The 24,421-nt window shown below is 45.4% G+C and overlaps 3 protein-coding genes, 1 long non-coding RNA gene and 1 pseudogene across 4 annotated transcripts; 3 read left to right on the top strand and 2 right to left on the bottom strand.

The window, feature by feature from the left end:
- The first annotated feature begins 4,777 nt into the window (after positions 1-4,777).
- On the top strand, positions 4,778-9,518 carry LOC4351248 (calcium-dependent mitochondrial ATP-magnesium/phosphate carrier protein 1). The gene is made up of 7 exons (XM_015765174.3): positions 4,778-5,502; positions 6,223-6,640; positions 6,826-6,970; positions 7,434-7,549; positions 7,621-7,699; positions 8,020-8,253; positions 8,834-9,518. Exons 1-7 carry the CDS (start codon positions 4,851-4,853, stop codon positions 9,188-9,190), a joined length of 2,001 nt encoding a protein of 666 aa, XP_015620660.1. The 5' UTR covers positions 4,778-4,850; the 3' UTR covers positions 9,191-9,518.
- A 107-nt stretch (positions 9,519-9,625) lies between these two features.
- On the bottom strand, positions 9,626-12,225 carry LOC9271301 (E3 ubiquitin-protein ligase RSL1-like; annotated as a pseudogene).
- Positions 12,226-12,325: 100 nt separating this feature from the next.
- LOC136354767 (uncharacterized) lies at positions 12,326-13,813 on the top strand. Its single transcript, XR_010738522.1, has 5 exons — positions 12,326-12,561; positions 12,855-12,967; positions 13,089-13,256; positions 13,323-13,579; positions 13,669-13,813. It is a non-coding gene; the product is annotated as an uncharacterized lncRNA (long non-coding RNA).
- Positions 13,814-13,881: 68 nt separating this feature from the next.
- Positions 13,882-17,466, top strand: LOC4351247 (uncharacterized). Its single transcript, XM_015764187.3, has 7 exons — positions 13,882-14,027; positions 14,148-14,251; positions 14,508-14,681; positions 15,112-16,331; positions 16,422-16,533; positions 16,817-16,897; positions 17,126-17,466. The coding sequence occupies exons 2-7, from the start codon at positions 14,249-14,251 to the stop codon at positions 17,198-17,200; spliced, it is 1,665 nt and encodes a 554-aa protein (XP_015619673.2). The 5' UTR covers positions 13,882-14,027; positions 14,148-14,248; the 3' UTR covers positions 17,201-17,466.
- Positions 17,445-19,918, bottom strand: LOC4351246 (pentatricopeptide repeat-containing protein At3g09650, chloroplastic). The gene has a single exon (XM_015764190.3). The coding sequence runs from the start codon at positions 19,763-19,765 to the stop codon at positions 17,672-17,674; it is 2,094 nt and encodes a 697-aa protein (XP_015619676.1). The 5' UTR covers positions 19,766-19,918; the 3' UTR covers positions 17,445-17,671.
- Positions 19,919-24,421: the final 4,503 nt, after the last annotated feature.

Below are 24,421 nucleotides of genomic sequence, written 5' to 3'. Positions count from 1 at the left end.
AAATAAATACTTATATTTTAAATCTCATAAATAAGAAACAACAAAAGAAAAAGGAAAATGAAAATACTCGAAGGCTCATACCTTTCGTTGCCTAATGAATCCTACCACACCAAAAATTGCACCGAGTCGACATTGATATGTAGTCCGAACTCTTGGACCCCCCTCATCCATGTTCTATTCACATCTGACTAGCTCTTTCGTCACCTTGCCCCTGTCATTGGGCGAATCCAATTGATCCAAATCTAACAATTTCTATCCCTAGTGCCTTCCTTGCCCATGCCATCCAGTAGAGCTAGTGTTGACGAAAAAATCAAAAACACCGGCCTGGAAGATCTGCTTAACTCCTGTGCAGGTCCAAAGATTGATGAGATACGGGCGTGCCAGTCAGTTTGATCCTGCAACTGACAAGATATATAAACAGCAGATAAAACAGCCGATCGGCTGACAAGCCGATGTAGTGATTCCAGCCGATGCCGATACCAGCCGATAGCGATAGGGTTTAAGAAATCGGCTATATGTCCAATATAGATGATGATATAAAGGCAATCGGCTGATGTAATAAAATAACAATATAATCGAGTAGAAACCAATCGACTAGAAACAATATATAATAAACACTGATCCGAAGGTTAAAGCATACATCGACTGGAGGTCTGATGTCATAAAATCCACAAGATTATATTAAACAATTAAATTTTACTGCGATCGGCTAAATCCAATATGTATGCAATCCTTGTAAGCCGATGCAACGTCTAGATAACTCATCGGTTGAAACCCCGATGAAACTCTTATTGGCAATCAAGAAGCAGGTTAGAGATTATAGTTCTAAGCATGACTTAGTAGATCGAACTTAACTGATGCAGCACTAAGTATGAAAAGAAATATAATATCTAGACAATTAAGCCGTTGACTGATTTTCAGGGTGGTAGATGCCTAGGCTAATCTAATCTAGCAAGGCGAATTAGCTGATACCGGCAGAAACCCTAAAGCGAGAAACAGCCGATAGAGCTAAATTGAGATGTTAGGACTAGATTAACATAGACATATAATAAATAGCCAAGCAAATATATTATCCAAACCAGAGTAATCCAAGAGGTTGAATGTCCTGATGCAACCTTGAACAACACCGACGTAGACGATACAATTGCTTGGACCGGCGGAACATTGGATTTATCCCTTCGCCAGAGATCGAAGACGATGCAGCCCCGCGTCGGATGCCAAGTTCCGCCGGAACGTAAAAACAAAAGTAGAAGTAAAAAGGGTGGTGATGCGCCGAATTGTATTGATCGTAACGATAGATTACATAGACCCCGGGTATACATATTTATACCCATGAGTTGATACAAGTCCTTGTCGGACAAGAAAGAAACTTTCTTAAAGATAAAAGGAAAAGATAAAGTCCTTATAGGACACTAAACACACTTTTCTAAAGATAACAGGAAACTAACAAACTATTCCTAATTAATACATAACTTGCCATGCCGCATTCTCTTTGAACTTGGTCTCTTCTGGATAAGATTCCTTTAGTAGATCAATTTCCTTAACCGAATATAGCAAGAATCCGACAACTGACGACTTGGCAACTCTCATCGGCTAATCTCAGGACTTCAAAGCCGATGCTGACTCTAAGCCGATGACTACTCCGGGCTTACCAAATTTCACTATTAACAGCTAGAGAAGAAGCCCGTCCAACGCAGCTTGCCGCACATGAATGGGTTTGAGCATAGACATCTCAAATCTAGTGGCACTTAGGCCCCAGATCTAGTGTTATGCCCCATTTGTAGCCAGCATTGACAACCTACCTATCGTAATCCTGGCTATTAGGCCATCTTGGTGCAACAACCTTTTGTCACCTAGAGGGTGATTTGGCCATTAGGCCAGATCCATCCACCGTGTTGTCGGCATGTGTTCAAGGAGCCAACATTGAGAACCCGCCACCGCTGACTCCCACAGCCTTCATTGCCGCTTCGACACACCACCTTGTTGTCGCTGCCAAGGCGCCATTTCATTGCTGAGGACGTAGGGTAGACCGTCCGATGCGGCACAACAGAGCTGACCTCCTTCTAGAGGGTAGAAAGGCCACCATTACTACCGTCATCACCAACACTTGTTGCGGCATCCTGCCTTGCCACCAAACCATTCATGGTCCCTAAGGAAGTCAGGCTTGAGACGGGGCAGATCGATCACCTTCAAGCTCAGCACCTGTACTGATGCTTCCAGCCTTCCATCACATTCGCAACACATCACGGCGCCCGAGCGCCTCTCCAGCCCTTGTTTGGTTCTCGCACGAATAGGTGTGGACAGGAAGCTCGTGGCTCGTTAGCTCGCTTGGCTCGTGACAGGCTCGGCTCGGCTCGTTTGAATTTCTTAACGAGCCGAGCTGGCATTTTAGCTTATTAGAGATTACGAGCCAGCTCGAGCCGGCTCGCGAGCTGCTCGCGAGCCTTAACGAGCTTTCATAACCCAGCAACAACAGGCAACCCACAAAGCCCACAAGGATAGTAGGCCCATTAGAGCAAACCCTAGTCCTCACTCTGTGTCTCAAACTCTCCATCTCTCCGCCGCCAGTCCGCCTCCACCACCAGGCACCATCGCGTCGTGCCAGCCGCTCACTGCCCACCCAGGCCGTTCTCCCCGAGCGATCGCCGCCGCCGCCCGTGCCACTCTCCCTCAGTGCCCGACGCAGCCGCGAACGCTGCTCTTCCCCGGCACCCGGCGCCACCGTGGATGCCGACGCTCGCGCCGCTCTTCCTCGGCGCCCGGCGCCACCGTGGATGCCGACGCTCGCGCCGCTCTTCCTCGGCGCCCGGTGCCACCGTGGATGTCGCCGTCCGCGCCGCTCTCCCCCAGCGAGGCAGCGACCGACGCCGCCATGGACGCTGCTGCCCGCACCGCTCTCTCCCAGCGAGGCAACGACCGACGCCGTCGCCCGCGCCGCTCTTCCCCAGCGCCCGACGCCGCTGTGGATGTCGTCGCTCCCCCGGCGCCTCTCCTCCCCTTGTTCGCTTTCTCTCTTGTTCCCAAAGCTCACGAGCTATACGAGCTAGCTCAAGCTTGCAGACGAACCAAGCCGAGCTTGGTTTCTAGCTCGTTAGGATAACGAGCCGAGCCAAGCTAGCTTGTTATCCTAACGAGCTAAACCGAGCTGAGCCGAGCTGAGCTAGCTCGACATCCACCCCTACGCACGAAGCAGTGCCACCGCCGACCAGACTCATCACCATCACCGACGAGGTGGATTTGAAAAGGCACAACCGGATCTAGAGAATCAAGAGAGAGGAAAAGGGAAAAATGGAAGGAGAAAGAAAAGAGGGGGGAGATGGAGAGAAAGAGGGGAGGGGTGGCACTGTCGCTCCCATGGTAGCATCATTGACAGCCTTAGCCTGGGTCGGTGTTGTTTTTTGGTCTCCCGTGTCTACTTTAGACTCTACATATTCAGAATATGCATTTTTTTTGACCTAGCGAATATGCATATTACAATTCCCCAATGGGGTTGTAAAGGTAAAATTGTATGAAAAATTGACATCGATGAAAGGGTTCGAATCAGTGCGTGCAATGCACAGGTCTGTCTCCATAACCACCGGACGCATTGATATTTACGCGTGAAGCCTCGTGTGCATTTTGACATATTGCACTGCACATTGGAGAAAGATGACAAGCTCGCATTGTACTGTTCGTTTCGCTTGAATGGGCCATGCAGTACGCAAATGACAGATGGAAATGACTTGTATGGATCAGCAAAATACACTATTTTTAAGTAGGCCAGCAAGATACTTACGACCTACTTGTAAGTTGTAACGGTGTAAAAAAGGTGATTGCGACAATGGCAAACGAATAAAACGTGTTAAATAACCGTCTACTCACCTATTCTAGAGGTTTAGTTTGAAGACGATATAATGTGACGAAAAACAAACTGAAGTTGTGTCCTCGACTGGATTAGCTCTTTTTTTAGGCTCATTGTTATCCTCAATTTCCTCTTGTTCATGTGCTCTTTCTCTCTTCAAGTAGAAACCGATTTGCTATTATTTGATTGATTTTAGGTCTCACAACGCCATCTTGCAAGCCAAACAACTGCCTCGGCACAACCAAGATTCTATCATTGTGGCTAGGTGGTGACTTCATTGTTGCTTTTAGGCTTCCGTGTGCTGAGGGAAGGGTCCCATGGATGACATTGTTGGTGTGGGTCGACGACTTGTGTTTTCCTAGGCAGCTTGAAAACCCAAGCACATTGTAATGGAGCAATGCATCTGGACCATGCAGTTGGAGGTAAGGCAAAGTTGTTTGGGCATGACGGCGTCTGTTGATGGATGTGGATGTTGTGCAGGTGACGCTGCAGATTGCATATGGTATGGGTTTTGCAGCATAGGTTTATACACGACCAGTTCATATACATAGAAGATTAATTAGGCTCAACCATTTTCTCAATGGTTGATGAGATTATTTGCTCATGGAAAAATCTAGGTATCACGGGCCGTGTTTGGAAATAAAATAAGACTTGAAAACGTTTCTTGAGGGGAGAGTAATCGGTAATAGAACTAGAAATTAAAGCATATGAGATGGATAAAAGATGTAGGTGCGACGAATGGAAAATTTCTAATTATTTTCTAAAGTAGGCTAGGTTGGATATTTATTTACTATTACCAGTAGTTTATAGTGTTTGCTTTTTCTCATATATTTTGAGCGCAATTTTTTTTTTTTTGTGTGTGTGTTGTTGGTCGGGTGGGGTCGCCGGCGCCGCTTCTGGACCTCTCGTGGTGGTGGTGGTGGCCTCTTCTTCCTCCTCCGCGGCCGGGGACGGGGAACTACCCCCCGCCGGCCGCCGCAAATCCTCCTGCTCGTCGTCGTGGTGAGCTATGTCCGGGTCGGAGCACCCCATGGTGGCCGCCGCCCGCGCCGCCCTCGCCCACCTCCAACTTCCCTTGCCCCCCGCCCCCGCCGGATCCAATATGGATCATCATCTTCTTCCTCATTTCCTCCACAGGTCTCCCCCCTCTCCATGCTTCCTCCTCCTCCGCACCCAACACAAGCCTAAACCGCCGCAGCCGCAGCTCCACCTCCTTCTCTGCACTGCTTTCGATTCCCTGGCCCATAGCCTGCAGGAGGTCCTGGACAAGCACAAACCAAAGCTACATCTGGACACATTATTCCTCCATGGAAACCTCCCTTTCGCAAAGGTTGGGGTACCGCCGCCTCCCCCGCCACCCGCACCCCTCCTCTCCCCACCGTCTGTCTCCGCCCACCACCAACACCAACCTGCAACTCCAACTGAAACCGAAACCGAGGACACTGCTGCTAATGACTCTCCACCACCACGGACCCTGCCTGTTCGCCTGCTCAACATCCCTGTTGACCGCCTACGCTCCACACTTTCCACACTTTCACTCACCGAGTTGATTGACCTAGTTCCACACCTGGTTGCTAGGTCCTTGCCATCCCCTGATACTCATCCAGACAAGAAGAAACTCTTCTCTGTACACCACTTCTTCCGATATGCAGAATTTGAAGGTACATGATACCATCTTCATCTTCATCTTCACCTTCATTTGTCATATTCTCCCATCACCATAAATGCCTTATGCACTGTAACCTCGTTTGTTAATTATTACTGGCCTATAATGGACACACTTGATTGATATCCTTTTTGACTCTCTACACCTCAATTCTTTTTAGCAATACAGCCAATACTGTACCTCAGTTTGAACAATATTGTTCTTGTCTCATGACATCTAATAACATGATAGCATTGTTATGTCAATAAGACAAGTCACTAATTCTAACAACCGTAGGATAAATGCTGAATTTAGTTTCTTACAAAGATTCACATGGTTTTGTTCAAGTACGCAGATATAGGATATGGTGTTTTCTCTAACTCAGTATTCTTCTGGTTTTACCGAGAAAATGCATGCAGTATGTGTTACTTAAATATTACCAGTCCTCAACCTTATTACTTCCAGCACAACATGATTGTAGTATCTTATTTCTTTTGTGCGTTCATACGCACTACTTCAGACTCTTCAGATTCAGAATATGCATAACACAATTCCCCAATGGTGTACAATCATGTACAGATAACTAGAGCTCCAGATATTGGCTTGATGCTGTTGGTATGACATTGATATCACTGAAATATTATGTCTGATGATGTTACTTTGTTGTTCTATTGGAAATAGATGGAGGTAACTCTTGCATGTTGATATCCTAAGCTCTTTTTTGTTGCTTCTGCAGGAAAGCGATTCTTTGAGGAGTTAGACAGAGATGGTGATGGTCAAGTCACCCTGGAAGACCTTGAGATTGCAATGAGAAAGAGGCGATTGCCAAGGAGGTATGCTCGGGATTTTTTACGGCGCACCAGAAGTAACTTGTTTTCAAAATCAATTGGGTGGAAACAATTTCTATCCTTGATGGAGCAGAAGGAGCCAACAATATTGCGGGCATACACCACCCTGTGTTTGAGCAAGTCTGGGACACTTCACAAAAATCAAATTCTCACATCTTTAAAAGGTGCAGGCCTTCCGGCCAATGAAGATAATGCTGCTGCCATGCTGCGGTACCTAAATGCAGATTCAGAAGAATCAATCTCCTACAGCCATTTTCGCAATTTCATGCTCCTGCTTCCTTCAGAGCGCCTTGAAGATGACCCTCGGTATGTTGATGTCTTGCGTTAGAATCCATGTTTGCATCTTTGAACCATTACACAATAACCCTTTCCTCATCTAAATTGATATCTGACCAGTCATGAAAATAATAACATGTTCTTGACTATCTTCTCATGGCATTAGATACTAACCTTTCCACTTAACTCATTTATTCACTTGTGAATGCATTTAGGAACATTTGGTTTGAAGCTGCTACTTTGGTTGCTGTTCCTCCACCGGTAGAAATATCAACTGGAAGTGTTCTGAAGTCTGCTTTAGCTGGAGGTCTTGCTAGTGCACTTTCTACCTCCGTGATGCATCCCATTGATTCAATGAAGGTACACAAACTTGTTACTTTTTAACCCTTTTAGTGTAAACAACTTAACCGATAGCACTGATTCAACAGTGTGTTCACTTGATGGCATTTGTTAGAAGAGGATGTCTTAATGACAGAGCAAATAAAATCCAACATACTAAATTTTAGATAATTATGACAAACACCATCTGCTTCTAGCAGGTTCCATGGGAATATCATGGGATGCAATCAAATAGAAATTTATACAAAGCATACTACTGGCAGGAGCTTTTTATTTGTACTATTTCTTTTTCCAGTTTTTCCTCTATGAATGATCGCCCTTCACTCAAGGCATTACCTACAATGAACTTGCCTTACTTTTTTTAGAAAGTCGATAATGAATTTACTTGCTAGATTTTATGCTAATGGATTTTTTTTTTGCTTGAGAAATTCAACAGTTTTATGATATTTCTGATTCAAGCTCTTTATTTTCTAAACTGTATCAGACACGTGTCCAAGCATCTTCTCTTTCTTTTCCTGATCTCATATCAACACTTCCACAAATTGGGCTCCGAGGACTTTATCGGGGTTCTATCCCCGCAATTCTTGGTCAGTTTTCAAGGTTAGTGTCGATTCAGAGTTTTAGAGGCAAATTTGAATGTAGGCTGCATATTCACATCCTGCCATTTGCAGCCATGGTTTGAGAACAGGAATATTTGAGGCAAGCAAGCTTGTGTTAAAAAGTGTTGCTCCAACACTTTCAGATATTCAGGTATGCTTTCCTATTCCTTGTGCAAAATTTTGCATGTGCTACTAACTGTGTCATTGGCATGGGTATGTGGAATCCCATACCCACCTTGTCAGTCTCAACAACAGAAAATGTAACCTGTGTCAAGCCCTCTGCTACATTAGTTATGGCTTTTGACCAATCTTAGTTCATCAAGAGCTAATTATTCTCAGAAAATTGAGAGCTGAGTCTAGTCATCATGAAACTTGTCTGCCTCAATGAACTTAAAATTTTTTGACCTAGTATATTGGCCGAGAAAATGTTGCATATATGAAAATCTGATGATAGACATGTTTGTTTCGCAGGTGCAATCACTCTCTTCCTTCTGCAGCACCATCCTGGGAACAGCAGTCCGTATACCTTGTGAGGTTCTTAAGCAGCGTTTGCAGGCTGGAATCTTCAATAATGTAGGGGAGGCCATTGTTGGTACCATGCAAAAAGATGGTCCAAAGGGCTTCTTCCGTGGCACTGGGGCCACTCTTTGCCGAGAGGTTCCTTTCTATGTTGCTGGAATGTGTCTTTATGCAGAAGCTAAAAAGGTATTGTGAGTTCTTATTGTTTCTTTGGACCATACCTTAAAATTGGTTTTCTTCCATCTATATTTTGTTGACTGAAAGGTGCAGTGAGCTGCCTTTGTTTAATGCAAGCGAAAACTACTTGTACTTTGTTTTTATTCCTCCCAATCTTAATGAAATTTGGGCGCCGGTTCCTTCTACCGACCCGGCAAAAAAAAAATCTGTTCTGCATATTTGAATTTCATGCTTCTGAAATGGCATCTCAATGGAGTTTTTCTTCTATCCACCTGTCTATCAATGATGTCATTGGACTGAATTATTTGGCTTGTTTTATTTTCCTCAAAGATTGCCCACAGTAAGGTTGTTTTGTTTTCTTCTGCATGTATTACTTTTCTCTGATCACTATTTTTCTTAAGAAGTTTAATTTTGTTCGACTGGATATACAAAATACAAAAATATAGTTACGGGGAAGTTGCTGAACCTTTTCTTTTAATGGACTGAGATCTGTATAATATCTAGTTCTGTTGCAATGCCATTAGATTCAGAACTATGCCCTGTGCCTTGACGAATTTAATGATCATGTCATATGCTCTTGTTATTGTAGGCGGCACAGCATGTGTTGAACAGAGACTTGGAACCATGGGAAACTATTGCAGTGGGAGCGTTGTCTGGAGGGCTTGCAGCAGTTGTCACAACTCCCTTTGATGTGATGAAGACTCGGATGATGACTGCTCCACCAGGCACCCCAGTCTCCATGCAGTTGATAGTTTTCTCCATCCTTCGAAATGAGGGACCTCTCGGACTGTTCAAGGGTGCGATCCCCCGCTTCTTCTGGATTGCTCCTCTCGGAGCAATGAACTTTGCAGGCTATGAGCTCGCCAAGAAAGCAATGATCCAAACTGAGAGTGACTCCGCAGACTCTGTACATGAGAAGAGAACCACAGTGGGTTCCAGAGGATGACAGATCCAAATTCACCTGGTTACTCTATATGGTGTAAAGAAAGGACAAGCCATGCAACAGAAATGTTTTTGCCCTTGTTGCAAAGAATTAGAACCATTTTTTGGCATTGCCTTCGTGATACATGTACCAAATGTTAGGTCCTTCTATATCCTTCCCATCCTCCCCAACAGAGGGAAATTTGTCGAATTCCCATTACCATAGGCCTTCATTATACCACTGTATAGTAGATGACAACTACAGGAGTAGACGTGCTGCCCTTTCTTGCACAGTTCACTTCATCTGTTGTTATTTCTTTAGTAATCCAGAACCTTGATGACATGTTCATTAACCCTCCTCGTGATTAGTTAGCTCAGTTGTGACAAGTCCATGAGTTACACACTGTGAGTTATTTGAGATGTTAAAAAGATATCAGAGACAGCATTGTTACGATAAGCATGAGCAAGTTATGATGAAAATATCCATTAAACTAGCATGGCAATTGAACAGGCTCGCCAGGATTGAGCCCTTCAACTTCAGCTAACTGCAAAGGTTGATGTCTGGCACAAATAGGATCCCATGAAGTAGCAACATTGGATGGCTAGGTAAAAATAAAGCGAAAGCGAAAAGTACGGGGATTGTCCTGCTCAACTACTGTACTAATAACTAGATATTAGTAGCTGTAGAAGACGACATTGACACTAGCGATTGTATTGATAGAAGTGGCCATGGTGACGGTCCCCTCCATCATACTGACGATGGTAATCCACATTGTACTGAAGGCCTTCTCCAACATAGTAATTATTTTCGTCCTCATCATAGTAGTCATCATATTCATCTTCAGGATCATCATGGATAGCAGCATTGCCTTGAGGATCATCACGGATAATGTTGCGTTCATCCCACAGTGGACAAGAGCAGGTCGCTTTCTTCTCCTTCCATTCTTTTCCACAGGTGTAGCAGAACTCATAGCCGCACCTGTAACAGGCATGAACAGGATGAATGAAACGTTCAAGTGAATCTGAGCATTAGCATATGAGAGGAAGTATCAAAGATTTTGGAGGCAGATCAATGTTGAATTGTTAGTAAAGGTAATAATAATATGAGGATGGCAGACTCAATGTTGAGGAGAAAACACCTACACGCAAGTCATATGGTAGCAACCCTCTGCTAGTTCAATCATGTGCTTGCATCGGATACATTGACGCCATAACCGCTGCCGTGCAAGGTTCTGTAGATAGGCATCTTCTAGACGAGCATGGGGGTACCTCCTCTTGTAGTCATAACAAGTCATCTGATGATGCCATGGGACCTTACAGCTAATGCAGAAAGAGCCACTGCATTTGACACACTTCCTCAATGTGGCAGCATCAACAAGAGTGTACTTTGAGGATGATGCTTGCATTGGATGTATCAGTTCTCTCATGGACATCAAGGCTGAACACTTGGGATATGGGCAATAAATCTTGTGAGTTGGAGGAATTTGTGCTTCCCTGATACGCTGCACCATGATCGCTAATAACCGTGGAGATAGGAACATCTTTGAACCCTCCACAGTTTAGCTTGGTAGTGCAACCATCTTGTGGGCAAGCTGGGAGCATCCCATGAAGTAGCTTAACTTTGACACGCTCCTTCATGCAGGAGAAGCAAAAGCGATGCGCGCAGCCTTCAACTGCATGAATCTTAGAGACGTCAGTGTCTTCCAAGCAGATGGTGCAGTTCTCTTTTTTCTCCTTGCCAGCACTCACAGCAGCAGCTTTGGCAATTTGAGTATGCAGAGAATCTGTTGCTAATTTTGTGACATAGTTGACTTGGGTTCGTGCAACACAGAGGATCTCACATTGCTCAAATTTCTGTTTTGTTGAGAAAGCCTCATTGATCAAATCCACAAGCCTCTTCTGTCTTGGGCGCCATATACCACTCATCTGCAATCCCAATTCCCAACATCATTAGGAAATAAACACCAGATTGTATGTATTGTATCTATCAACAATCATGTAGTGCACATCATAACAAGACCAGTGATAGACAAAAAAATAATTGAATCATTCTTTTAGCATGAACAGAAAGAATATCTATCAATGAATTTACATGGAAATTTATCAAGGTATTTAAATGGAAAGAAGCTGCAGCATTTCTTTAAGATCGAAATTTATCGAGGAAGGCATTTCCAAATGAACAGGCACTGAAACAAACTAGTATGCTGAAACATAACAAGACACCATGTGCTGGAGTATTGGAGAATATAATATTTTTGAGTTAACAGGACAACAACATACTACCCGTAGTCAAGGCAAATCAATATTAATATGGTTACGATGAGAGCAAGCATAGATAGTACATTACATGGTTGTGCAGCGGCTTGTTGTCAGTGAGGACGTTGAGGGTCCGGATGCCGAGGGCGAGCGCCGCATTGAGGCCTTCCACCAGCGCCATCGCCTCCAGCATCATCCGCCCTTGCTGCGCCTGCGCCTGCACGGGCTTGTGTATCCGGAGCACCACCTCCCCCCTTGGCCCGCAGATGGCGACGGCGAGCACCCCGACGCCAGGGTCACGGTCACGCGGCCCCACCACCTCCCTGCTCGCCATGCCCTTGAACAGCACGCGGAAGAGCGCGCCGCCTCCTTCCAGGGGGAGGGGCCGCTCGAAGTAGTCGCCGTCGTGGGCCCACCTGTCCTCCGGGATGGCGGCGAGGTCGCGCGCGAAGAGGGCGTCGTGCGCGGCGACGCGGACGGAGGCGGCGGCCCGGGCGTGGTAGGCGCGGCAGGCCTGGGCGTCGCGGCGGTCATGCTCGGCTCGCGCGAGGTCGGCGGCGTGGATTTCCAGGGCACATGAGGCGTCGGAAGGTTCCTCCGGTGGCGCGGGGGCGGCGGCATTGGAGGGTAGGGAGGCCTGGATGGCCTCGGTGAGCTGGAGGTGGAAGGCGAGGTCGTGGTCGGAGGCGGAGAGGGCGGCGGAGGAGGCGAGGGAGAGCTGGTGGTGGAGGGCGGCGGACATGATCGACTCCACTCCCACTGCCGTTTCTTTCCTTCTCAAAGAAGACTCAGAAACCAAAAAGGAAACCGCTGCTGGTTGGGCCTGGGCCTGGGCCGGCCCATCGATTATTGGCCCATGTAGATTTTCATTTCCCGCTGGCTGGCGACGCGAGGTTTCTTCTCCAGAAAATTCAACTTCAATTCCCCATCCAACTCAACCGCATCGCCGGCTCGCCGCCGCCGCCGCCGCCGCTCGCCGACGGTGTCGTCCTCGACTCCTCCGCCACCCACCTGCTCCATCTCCTCGTCTTCCTCTTGCCACATTCTCCTCTTCCTCTCCTCGCAGCTTCCTTCCCTGCCTCCTCCGCTACAAGCCAGATCCATCTCCGCTCACCACCGCCCTCGTCCACGACTCCGTGGGTAAGCACTACGGCCATCTTCTCCGCTACATCAGGCGCCTTCAACATGCCTATTTCCCCCTTTCTATCTTTTTCTTTTTTATTTATATATATAATTGCCCCCTTTCTATCTAGTGGAGTATCTTCTTGTGATTTAGATTGATAAACACAATATGTTTGCTCTTGTTTGAGAAAGGCAAAGTTTGCACTTCACGTGGACACCAAACATGTAAAGAAAAAATGGCAGTTCAAACCGATTCCTCTTGACTCAATTCAACTATAAATTGAAATCGAATCCATTTCTTGTGATACCAGGTATCCAAAAAGGACAAACAAAAAGTAAATTTCTTCTTCTCACTGGCACGCTCAGTCGTGAATCCACATGTAAATGGCCTCGCCGTGCCGCATCCCTGCAGCCACCGGTTCCGGTGAGCTCCCCCCCCCCCCCCAACCCCCTCTTTGCATTTGCACCTACTAGGGTTTGCCCTGGACTTTGACTTTCCAGGTATCCAATAAGCTTTACTTCTCTAATAATATCTTCATGGACAGGCAACAAAGAGAACAATATCTCCCAAAATCGACGCCATGTCTTGGATTGCCAAACCCCGTGCGAAGGCAAAGGCGTGGCTACCTCTAAAAAGAGGAAGAACAAGCCTGCAGGGGGGTTCAATCTCAGAAAAAGCATCGCATGGAATCCTGCTTTCTTCACTGAACAAGGTACAAGATTTCTTTCACAGCTACTAAATGCTTCCGGCAACTGAAAAACCTCTATGCTTCTGGCAGGCGTTTTGGATAACACGGAGCTTTCTATGCTTACTGGCTCCCAAGTGAAGGCAACTAGGAGCCCTGCCTCTGGATTTTCTTCTACCTTTTCCCCATTGTCTAGGTTTGGAAAATCTAGCAATACATCTGTGCTCAAGGAAATCGGAGAGAATTCTCGTGGAAAATTTCCTTCAAAATGTTTGAGTGCAGAAAACAAGGGAAGGAAGTTGTTTGCTTCCTCAAAAGCTTCTGAGCAGGATGAACGAAAAGCACTTGCGGTCAGTTCATCACATAGCATTTTGCTTACTTATGGTAATGCTATTATTAAAGCTCATGCAATTTCTCGTTTTCTTCTGGACAATTGCAGGGCACACAGGATAAAAGGTCAGCAAAAGCCATCCAAAAGTCCATTCCACGACCACCTGCAGGATATAAATATCCTTATGGAGATTTTGGGATTATTGGATGTCTTGTTTTTTTTTTCTTAACAGACTCATGCCAATTGTCTGGTTAATACTCTTTTCATAAGTTTCACTCTTATTAATTACACGTGCTATTGTTAGTCTTAACATAATTATACACCGAAAAAAGTGCCAAACTCAAGTGGTATAGCTCAAATACAAAGGATACCAAAGAAGTCTGAACCTTCTCCTTCTGTGGTCTCTAGAAGTAGAAGTACCTCATCTGTGACAAATGTTCCCAAACCAACAACAAGGCCAGCTACAGGTAATCTTGCTCATAGTCCTCACTCCTCAACTCTACCAATGAAATCTTCCTGACATATAACTTAGGTTTCAGCACTTTTGCATGTCACTATCACTAATTCAGCACGCCACTATTTTTCAGTTACAAGTGAGTGTACACATAAAGTAGAGGGGCTCCCGCTTAAATCGAAGACTGAGCGTTCATCTGTCACTAAATCTTCTGGACCTACCATAGGGAAGGACATGGTGAGTGATAGCGTCAATTACATTTAATCGAGGGGAAACTCTTAGTACACCTCTGTTATTTGAAGCACTGCCACTTTGTTGGATACCACTCAAGATCTCAAATCTTGCCCCTATATATGATACTGAAAACATCGTAACCTTAAAACTACTTTATGGTTGTTACATGCTTATTTACTTCAAAGGATGTAGCGGTGAATTTGAAAACATTGTAACCTTAAAACTACAAAGGATGTTACATGCTTATTTACTTCTACAGGTGCCGCCTACTGTTACTACCATCTGTCAAGAAACCAATGGTTCTGGGAAATGTGAAACTTTTTCACCATATTCACAAGATAACCCCTCCAGTTCTGTTGTCGCCCCTGCACGAATATCTGCTAAGCCATCTGCTCTCCGGATGCCTTCACCTTCAGTTGGCTTTTTCACTCAGGTAATCTATTATGCTCTTTCATACATATTCACTAATGTTGCTTCTTGTTTTCTCAGTGATATGAAAATAACGTGATATTTTTACAGCTACTTTGATGTATCAATATATTTCTCTTACACTTTAAGTGTTTACTTGCATCTAACCAGACGTTACAAATTAGTTACCTGAAAGCGCATTAAAAAAATAGCGGTGAATGATTTGTGTGTAATAATTGCATTTGTGGGTTACTGGATGATGAGGTGGTGTGAAAATTGTTTGAAACAAGAGATGGGCATCCTACAAAATGTATGTCTGAGTTGGTACAAAATTTTATTCTCATTCTTGGAGAAATTTTACTTTGGCCATCCTACAAAGTGTATGCCTATGTTTTATGAGATTTTTTTTTTTTTTGTGAAAATCTCCATACCTCATTTTTGACTAATTATTTCAGGGAAAAGCTTCTGTATCACATAGTGGTACTGCTCAAAGAAATCCAGAGAGGTGCTTTAGTGGAAATATTTCATCAGTAAAACCCCCCAGGTATAAGCAGCCTGTGGATCCAAAAAGCAGATTCCATCTAACAAAGCAGCTGCCAACCAATTTCTCTGCTGCTTCCAGTCTTCCTGTGCAACCTGCCACTAGTGACAGCACTCCCAACGTCTTGGCCTCTTCTCTACCTGGTGTTGAGGATGCGACAGTTTGTTCACTGAAGCAATCCTTATCGGAAAGTACTGTACCATATTCAGAAAAATCAGGGAATATAAGTTATCAAGAAATGCCAGATGATGATTTTTCGTTGGCTGGAAATGGAGCTACCACAGAGTTGAGTTTTAGAGATAATGATGATGGCAGAAATAGCATGCCCAATGAGTGCAGTGTTGCGCTGTCTGTCGGACAGGATCTTAATGCTATTTGCTGCTCAAGCACTGAGCCTGCTGAGGATTCTTGCTTTCTTAAAGTCATTTGCTCGTCAAGCGAACCTTCCGTGGGGAGTAACTTGACAACATCTTGCATTTCTTCTCCAGGGTGCACCCCAAATGATCTCAATTCTCAAAGCAAGTCTGACAATGGTGAAACAGCAGTTGACATAGAAAATTCACTCTCTGGAGAGACATCTGGTACAGTTTGTTCATCAGAAGGCAACAATTGCACTTCAGCTACAGATTCCTTGCAAAAATCCGATTCCTGCCATCAGCAGAATATGCTAGTTCAGTCTATACATTGTACAGATCAAATACCACAGTTTGATAGTTCAACAGGCATAAAACCATCTTTAGCATACAGCCAGTTAGACTCCAACAATTCTTTGTGTAGTGAAGTTCAGCTTACTTCATCAGAAGGACCAGATATTGATAGTGAAATGGAGCTTGATACAGATGATTCATTCACTGTGGAGGAACCTCCCCTGTTACATGTAGGGGATGAATGTGACCATGATTACAGGAGTGCAGAATGTTCACATATGAACCTGGCAGCGCCTTCACCTTGTGTAGATCAAGAGGCACTAGCTGGCAATTTGACAGAAAAAGTAGATACAGCTGACGGTAGAACAGAATCACATCACTGTTCGACCCAGGAAAGACGACCTATTTTATCAGAAGAACAAGATACTGAAGACAAAATTGGGTTTGACACCAAGTTGTCGTCTTCAGAGGGTGCATCAAGTATAGAGTATGTCTGCATCGAATATTTGAATGTACAAAGTTAGTCATCTACAATTATATATTGCATTGATAGCGTGTCATTCTTATATTTCTGCAGGAGGATTAAGTCAGTGGGTAAATCAAGAACAAATACCATAAGTAAAGATCATCTAAAAAACTTGGTACCGTTTACAGAAGAATGGCTTGCTGTCATGGAAGCTTTTGGAGAGGTCAGTTTACTTGCATCATGGACATTTTGAGCTTGTCAGGTTGTCATTTACATGAGTAGGTTGTCGTGTGTCTTACACAACTGCTTGTTTTTGTTCTATTTGTATGGGCCCAGTCCAGTGTTCTTAGGAGAGGTTGAGCTCGGTTTATGCCCCGAAATAAATTTTATGATATGCAACATGAATTGCCACCCTAATCGGCTAACCTGAAGTTTACCTCGCCGTACAAGTTTGATTGAGTCTTCTGCTGTGAGGCTTATACCTGAGTTTACGTATGTTTTGACAGGAAGTTTTGGAACAGAAGACGGGCGCTGTGCAAAATTCTCCTACCGATAAAGCTGCTCCAGAACCTAGTCCATGGTCACCGGTATGCCTTTCTGAAATTTAGAAGTATGGGATGAAATTTCTTCAAACATATGTAGAGCGTTTGCCTTATTGTTTCAGTCAGTCAGTGTATGCATTACATGTAGATGTAGTAAACGAAGATGCATCGCTGGTTCTTTTTGCGTAGGATCACTTCTTGCCATTGCTGGTAACAAAAGTGAAGTTAAGTAGGTTGATTGATGAAGAGCCATTCCTTGTGATGGTCCTGCAGGTTAAACGGAAAGCTCAAGATGTTGGGCCATTCGACTGTACCAAGTATTCCAAGAACGTCAGAACAAGTGACTGATGATACCCCTTGACAGCAATCAAATCGTTGGCCTTGGACTTGTCTTGAGGTCACAGCACAACACGAAGCCTTGCTTGCAACAAGTTGGTCCTGTTGTTCCATGTAATTGGCTAACCTTGTACATGAGACATTCACAAGCCTTGCCACTGCGCTTACTTGCGCTCATTTTGTTATCATTTGGTTGCCAAATTTGTAGAACATTGTACGGACCACGTCCCAGGCAAACGCTTGGCTAACAAATCAATAAAGGAAAATCTCTTGTTCCATTTCGTCCCGGCTCCTCGGTAACAGCGTTGCTACCCCTATCACTATCAGTATATATGTCGCTATGTTTTTTTTTTGCTGGAAAATAAATTACTATGAAGTTGTACATAATGAGCAAGGGAAGCAAGTAGCTTCATGGACTGTAGGAGTAGTACATAAAACATGTGTTAAGATTTAACATTATCATTAGTAGTATATAGTAGGGTGTTAGTTGAGGCCGTCGTCTTGGAGGCGCCAGTCGGTGGCGTAGTAGGAGTTGGGGAGGCCGAGCCAGAACTTGAATGCCTCCGCGGCGCGCTTCCTCTCCCGCCTCCGATCCTGCCTCGCCTGCGACGCGTGCTTGCTGGTGAACATCCGCGAGTGCAGGTCCACGTACATCCTCTTGTACTTGGCCTTGTTGGGCTCCACCCCCATCTCCTCCATCCTCGCCACCATCTCCAGCGCCTTCCTGAACAGCGCCGCCCGCACGCACACGTCCGCCAGCGCCTCCACCACCTCCCCGTCCACCTCCTTCTCCTTTATCTCCTCCCACAGCAGCAGCGCCTCCCCCGGCCGCCTCGCCACCGCGATCCCCTTCGCCAGGCTCCCGTACGTCGCCACGTCCGGCTGCACTCCCCGCGCCTTCATCCTCTCCACCACCTTCTTCGCCGACTCCAGCAGCCCCAGCCTGCAGTACGCCTCCACCAGCATGTTCCACGCCGCCCGGTCCACTGCCACCCGCGGGTCCTTCTCCATCTCATCGAACACCTTGTGCGCCAGCTTCGGCTGCCCCGACGCCGCGAACGCCTTCATCAGCGTCGTGTAGCTCACCGCCGACGGCGCGATGCCCCGCTCGCGCATCTCGTTGAACAGCGCCACCGCGCCCGCGCTGTCGTCCGTCAGCACGCACCCGTCGATGAGCGTGTTGTACGTCACCACGTCGGGCTGGATGCCCGCCTCAGCCATGTCTACGGCGAGGAGCTCCTTGGCCTTTCCGGCCTGCAGCTGCTGGCAGTAGCCCTTGATGAGGACGTTGTATGTCACGCGGCTGGCTGCCACCCCTGCTTGCCCCATCTCCTCCAGCACGGCGCGCGCTCGCTCCATGTCCCCGGCCGCCACCAGCGTGGAGATGACCGTGGTGTAGGTGACGTGGTCGGGGCGGCTCGCTGGCGACGTCTCTCCCTCTCGCCGCATCGCGCGCAGCATGGCCACCACGTCCTCCACGCGCCCGGCGTTCATGTACCCCTTCATGAGCGTGGTGTACACTCTGGAGTTGGGCGGGTAAGCCTTGGGGAGCAGCGGCACCTCCTCTTGTTCCCACGGCTTGACGATGTCCTCCAGCACACAGCTCTGCTGGTCGTGGCTGATTATGTGGTCGTCCGCGACAGCCCGGAACAGCAAGCAGATGTCGGTGCGTCTTTCGCGCATGGCCTGCACGATCCTCTCGGCCGTGGGGATGTCGCCGAAGCCGACGTAGGCGGCGACGAGGGAGTGGAACGTGGTGGCGCAGGGGGTGAGACCAGAGGAGAGGATCCGGTGGAGCACGCGCGCGACGAGGTCCTTGCGGCCGGCGCGCGCGCACATCTTGATGAGGACGTTGTAGGTGAGCGCGTCAGGCGGCGCGTTCCAGGCGGGCATCTGGTCGAAGAGGTGGCGGAAGCGGATGCAGTCTCCGGCGTTGGCGCAGGCGCTGAGCGCGGCGTTGAAGGCGGCGGTGTCGGGGAGGGAATTAGTTTTATTGTGGTGGTGGCGGAGGTGGTGGAGGAGGGCGTCGAAGAGGCGGAGGGCGCGGGAAGGGGGGAGGCGCGCGAGGGCGGCGGTGTAGGCGCGGCGGTCGGGGAGGAGGCCGCGTCGGAGCATGGAGAGGAGGAGGGAATAGGCGAGGTGGGGGTTGTTGGAGCGGGCGGAGGCGGAGGAGGCGAGGGAGAGGGAGTTGGCGTCGAGGAGGTGGAGGGCTTGGCGGGCGCGGAGGCGGTGGAGGAGGGCGGAGGCGCGGGAGAAGGAAGAATAGGAGAGCTGGGCGAGGAGGCGGGAGGCGGAGACAGGGGAGAGGGGGAGGGAGGGGTTGGAGGCGAAGAGGTGGTAGGCGGCGTCGGTGTGGCCGTCGCGGAGGAGGGAAAGGAGGTGTGCGTCCAGCTGGGCGTTGGCATCTGCAGTGTGAGTGTGAGTGTGCGTGGAGGATGCAGCAGCAGGGGAGGAGGCGGTGTTGTTGGTGCCGGAGCCGGAGCCGGAGAAGAAGAATGGTACTAGTACTAATCTGGGGGGCGGTGGGGGCTTGCAAGAGTAGTAGTGCTGCACAAGTGCATTGGATGAGCTGCTCATTCTCCGGTGCGGGTGGGGGTGGGGATGGCGACGACGGAGCTGGATTCACCCAAGCATTGCAACTGCAGGGGAATGGAATTCCCACCAAGTCGACTGAGCAGGAAGCCAGGAAGAAGAAGAAAGGAGGAGAGATTGGGAGAGGCTGCTGGGAGCCTGGATGACGCTGACGTGTCCAATTCTCCGACTAATACTCCTGGCTGGCCTACTAGTGGCTAACGTGTCCGATTTCATAACACACACATCCGATTCCATTCCATTCGGCCCGGCCCAACATGCAACTTACCCATCCCAGTACATATGCCACTCAAATATAAACATCGTAAAAATAAAACAGAGTTCTAAGATAAAATAGAGTCGTAAAAATAAAATCCTAAAGATAAATAGAGCTCTTAATCAAATCTTAGATATAAATATAGGGACCGCTAGTTAGCACAACTACACGGCGTACACTCATTACATGAGAGAGGAAACTCGCGCTAACACCCCTCTATGATTTGGAAACTTTCAACTAGAAACTTAAAAACTTTATGCCCATTCTAAAAAGTTTCATCTCATAATCTCAAACCCGATATCTCACTGGGAGGAGCAAGAAAGGGAACAACCCCCCCCCAACCCCACCCTAGGAAAAGGAAGAAACAGAGGACGACATGGATGCTAGGAGAAGGAAGAATAGAATCCGACGACCCAACATCTAGGGCAGCGGTAGCTCATCTAGTGCTGGCGAGGCTTAGGCGACATCCATGATGTCTCACCATGGACAGGGAAGAAGGGGAACCAGGGGTCACCAGGGAGGAAGAAGAGGGATAGCTAGGGTGCACGGGATGTCGAGAAGGAAGGAAGGACAAAGCAGTCCTTGACCTGCTTGCGGGCATGGGGAGCGGCGTCTCGCCTATCGTGGCACATAGCTTCAATTGGTGCGAGAGGTTTGTTGCGGAATCAAGTGAACCAGGTGGGAGAGGATAATAAGTGAATAATTTATTTGTCATTTCATACTTGCTAGCGTACGTGCGCGGAATAATATTTCCGGATACATCTGCTGTTAACTTTTCTTGTAATCCAAACATCTATCTCGTATGTACCTCTGAGAAGGTTCATGTAATATATCATAATAGAATATGACAATAGGGTTTCTCCCATACTAATTACTATTTTTTCCACTATCTGGTCCGGGCCGGTAGACCACTAGGACTAATTAAATCAATGATATATATGTGAACGAAAATCACATGCATTCGTTGATTGCTTTGGTCTGGTTTGATGAAACATACAGATCCATGCGAGGCAAGCAAGTTGTATTTAGCTACCTTTGCATGGCACAGTCTGCGCCCATAATTAAAGGCGAAAATGTACTATATTCGTGGGTATGATTACCTCATTTTATTTATTTCATCATTGTTGGATCAATTAATTGGATCTCCATCTTAGCTTAGCTTAGCTTGGAAGGCTAGCTAGCTACCAACCTATATGCTGCAGTACTCGCATGATGATGATCGATATATATGCAACTAACCTACTGTTTGTAAGGCCGTATTACAAATTTACAATGCATTTGCACGCATGTCGATCGACTTTATATATACGAGCTAGTATATATTCTTCATGCATGATCAAATTAAATTAATTACAGCTTAGCTGGTTTAAGATTTGGCAGCTGCGTGCCTGCAGCTTCACTAAATAATATATATCACCACATCACGTAGTACCTCTGTTACAGGATTGCAGAGGATCCCAACGCTGTAGCAGCGTGAGTCGAGTATATATATATGTAATAATTAAACACATAGTAATTGTTAGGAGAGTAGTAGCTTTTCTTTCCTTACTTAACCTTCTCGTCCTGCAGATCGACTCGAGTGAGTAGTGTGTTCATTATATATCTTTTTTTTCACACACATGTACGTAGTATGATATACATGTATATATACTCCATTTGTTACTGTTAGCACAATATCGTACCAGCAGCTAGCTTAGCTGCATGCACGCATGATCCAAGTTGGTCGTCCTTTTTCTTTCTTCATTCATTCTTTTAGAATTGATAGTTTGGTCAACCTCTTGCAGCTTAGCTTTTTAGCTGCATCGATGATTTATATATGTGGGTCCTCTGGCTACTGACTTTGGGAAAAAGCCCAAATTAATTAAGCCTTGTCCCGGTCTCACACCGAATCCATGCATATATTGCATTTTCTCACTTCGATCATATGGTTCGACCAAATTACAGCCCATTGCTCCAACCTTTTGCTTTTCATAAATCAGCCGTTGCAGGAAACTAAATTATATTTCTAGACATAGAATTCTAAACTTATAGAGATTATCCATTCAAACCGTAAAAATGCTTACTTCCATCTAGCATGTGCATGTAAATTAAAAAAGTCAAATTCCTCACCAAAAGCAAATTTATATCCTGCTGAAAATGAATATATTTTACCCTTTTTTTTTTGCCAGAATGGTTTAAGAAGAGAGTAGAGACCATCCAATTGTCGACTAGGCGTAACTTTTCACGAACAGGGTCGGTTTTGCGTTGGATTCTAGGGTTCTTGCGATGCTTGAATATTCATATTGGTCTTTATACATGCTATGGAATTAGTGGTTACTTGTAACTAATTCTTGGAAATTCTTTTTGTTAAAACTCTAATTTAAATGCTTTATTCGTGAGGGTGGATCCAAAAATGGTGGGGAAGGGGGGGGGCGCTCATCTTCTTTTTTTTTTATGCAAGGGGGGCTCATCTTTTTCTTCCTTCTTTAGCCCCTCTACTCTTCTTCCCCTTCTCTCTCTTCTTTTCTCCATTGTTATCCAAACGGGGTAGGTGGGCTTGAGCCCCTGTCACCCACGTAGGATCCGCTCGTGTTCATTCGTACTAATAGTTAAATCCAATTCAAGGTTAAAAAATAGTTAAATCCAATTTAAATGTTATCGAGACAAGCCACCAAATATGAAACAGAGCCTCATAATTAAACAACTAATAAGATGTAAATTGTTCAACAACATACAAAGTAAACTGGGCTAATGTAAGAAGCTAATATTCGTGTGTATTTTAACGTTAATATAGTCATGTGATTTTGAGCTACGACTAAAAATAATGCACCCACATTAATAAACACAAAATTTTGGGCCAAGCTAGGTTGACACTCATGAGTTTTAGGGACAAAGACTTGTAGTTATATGTAATTTCACCAAAGGCCAATGCTCATTTATTTTTTGGCCCAAGATTAATACACACAAAAATTTAGGCTAAAATGCTAATCTTCATCTGTTTTGGGCTCAACGTTAGTACTCATGAAATTTTGGGTTGAAAAGCTAATACTCAATGTGTTTTTGGGGACATGGGTTAAAATTCATGCAATTTTTAGGACCACGTTAATTATGAAACCATGAAATTTTGAACCAAAGACTAAATTTCATATGTTCTCAAGTCAAGATTAATATGCATGAAATTTTGGTCAAAGGCAAATACTCGTGTGCCTTTTGGGCCCAAGGTTGATAATTTTGAAATTTTGGACATAAGGTCATTATTCATGTGTTTTTAAGTGGAAGATAGCACTTGTGTGTAATTATGCCAAAGGCTAACATTCATGTAATTTTTTACCGAAGTCTAATGTTCATGTTTTCCAGTTCTCGAGGGTAATACTTAATTATGAAAAATTTTGGATCGAAGGCTAATATTGACGCGCTTGTAACCCAAGGTTAATACTTATGAAATTTTTGACCAAAAGAAAATAGTCATATATTTTTAGGCTCAAATTTAATACCTGTGAAGTTTTGTCGGAAGGTTAATAAACATTTTTTTTGCTGAAGGCAAAAATTCATGCATTTTTAGGCACAACAATAGTGATCATGAAATTTGTACCCAAATGTAATATTAATGTGCTTTTTATGAAGACTAATACTAATATGTAATTGGGCCAAATGCTAATAACCTTTCATTTTTAGGCCCAAGGTTACTCATAAAATTTAAAATTTTGGACCAAAGTTCCAGTAAAAAAAAATTTTGGACCAAAGTCCAATGTCTGTGTGTTGTCGATAAAAGGTTAATACTCATGTGTTTTCGCCCAATATTAACATGTGTTTTGACCCAAGGTTAACACTCGTGTGTTTTTGGGCCAAAGACTAATACTTATGTGTATTTTGGCCGAAGGGTGATGTTTATTTTTTTCCCAAAGTTAATGCTGATGAAATTTTAGGCCAAAGGCTAATACTCATGTATTTTCGTCTAAAGTTCAAATTCATGCATATTTTGGCCCAAGGTTAATAGTTGAGAATATTTGAGTAGGACCATTTTGGCCATAAGATTAATTCTTACGAAATTGTTGGTCAAAGGCTAATATTCATGTGTTTTTGGCACAAATGAAAGCCCTTAATTTTTTTAGCCAGAGGATAATATGCATGTGTTTTTCGTCAAAGGCTAAATTTATTGCCTTTTGTTCAGTAGGTTAGTCATCATGAAATTCTAGGCAAAAGGGCAATGTTCATGTGTTCCTAGGCACAAGACCTAGAAAGACTGATATCCGTGTATAATAATGCCACGGTTAGTACTCATGCATTTTTGAATTCAAGATTAATTCTCAACAACATTTTGGATCAAAGGTGAATGTGCATTTCTTTAAAGGTTAATACTTATGAAATTTTGGCCGAAGGTTATGTTTGTGCGGGTTGAAGGCTAC

The sequence above is a fragment of the Oryza sativa genome, chromosome 12 (genome assembly GCF_034140825.1).
Source record: "Oryza sativa Japonica Group chromosome 12, ASM3414082v1".
In the NCBI taxonomy this organism is placed as follows: Eukaryota; Viridiplantae; Streptophyta; class Magnoliopsida; order Poales; family Poaceae; genus Oryza; species Oryza sativa.
Note: the sequence above shows the minus strand (reverse complement) of the source record. Positions and strands in the feature narration are given on the sequence as shown.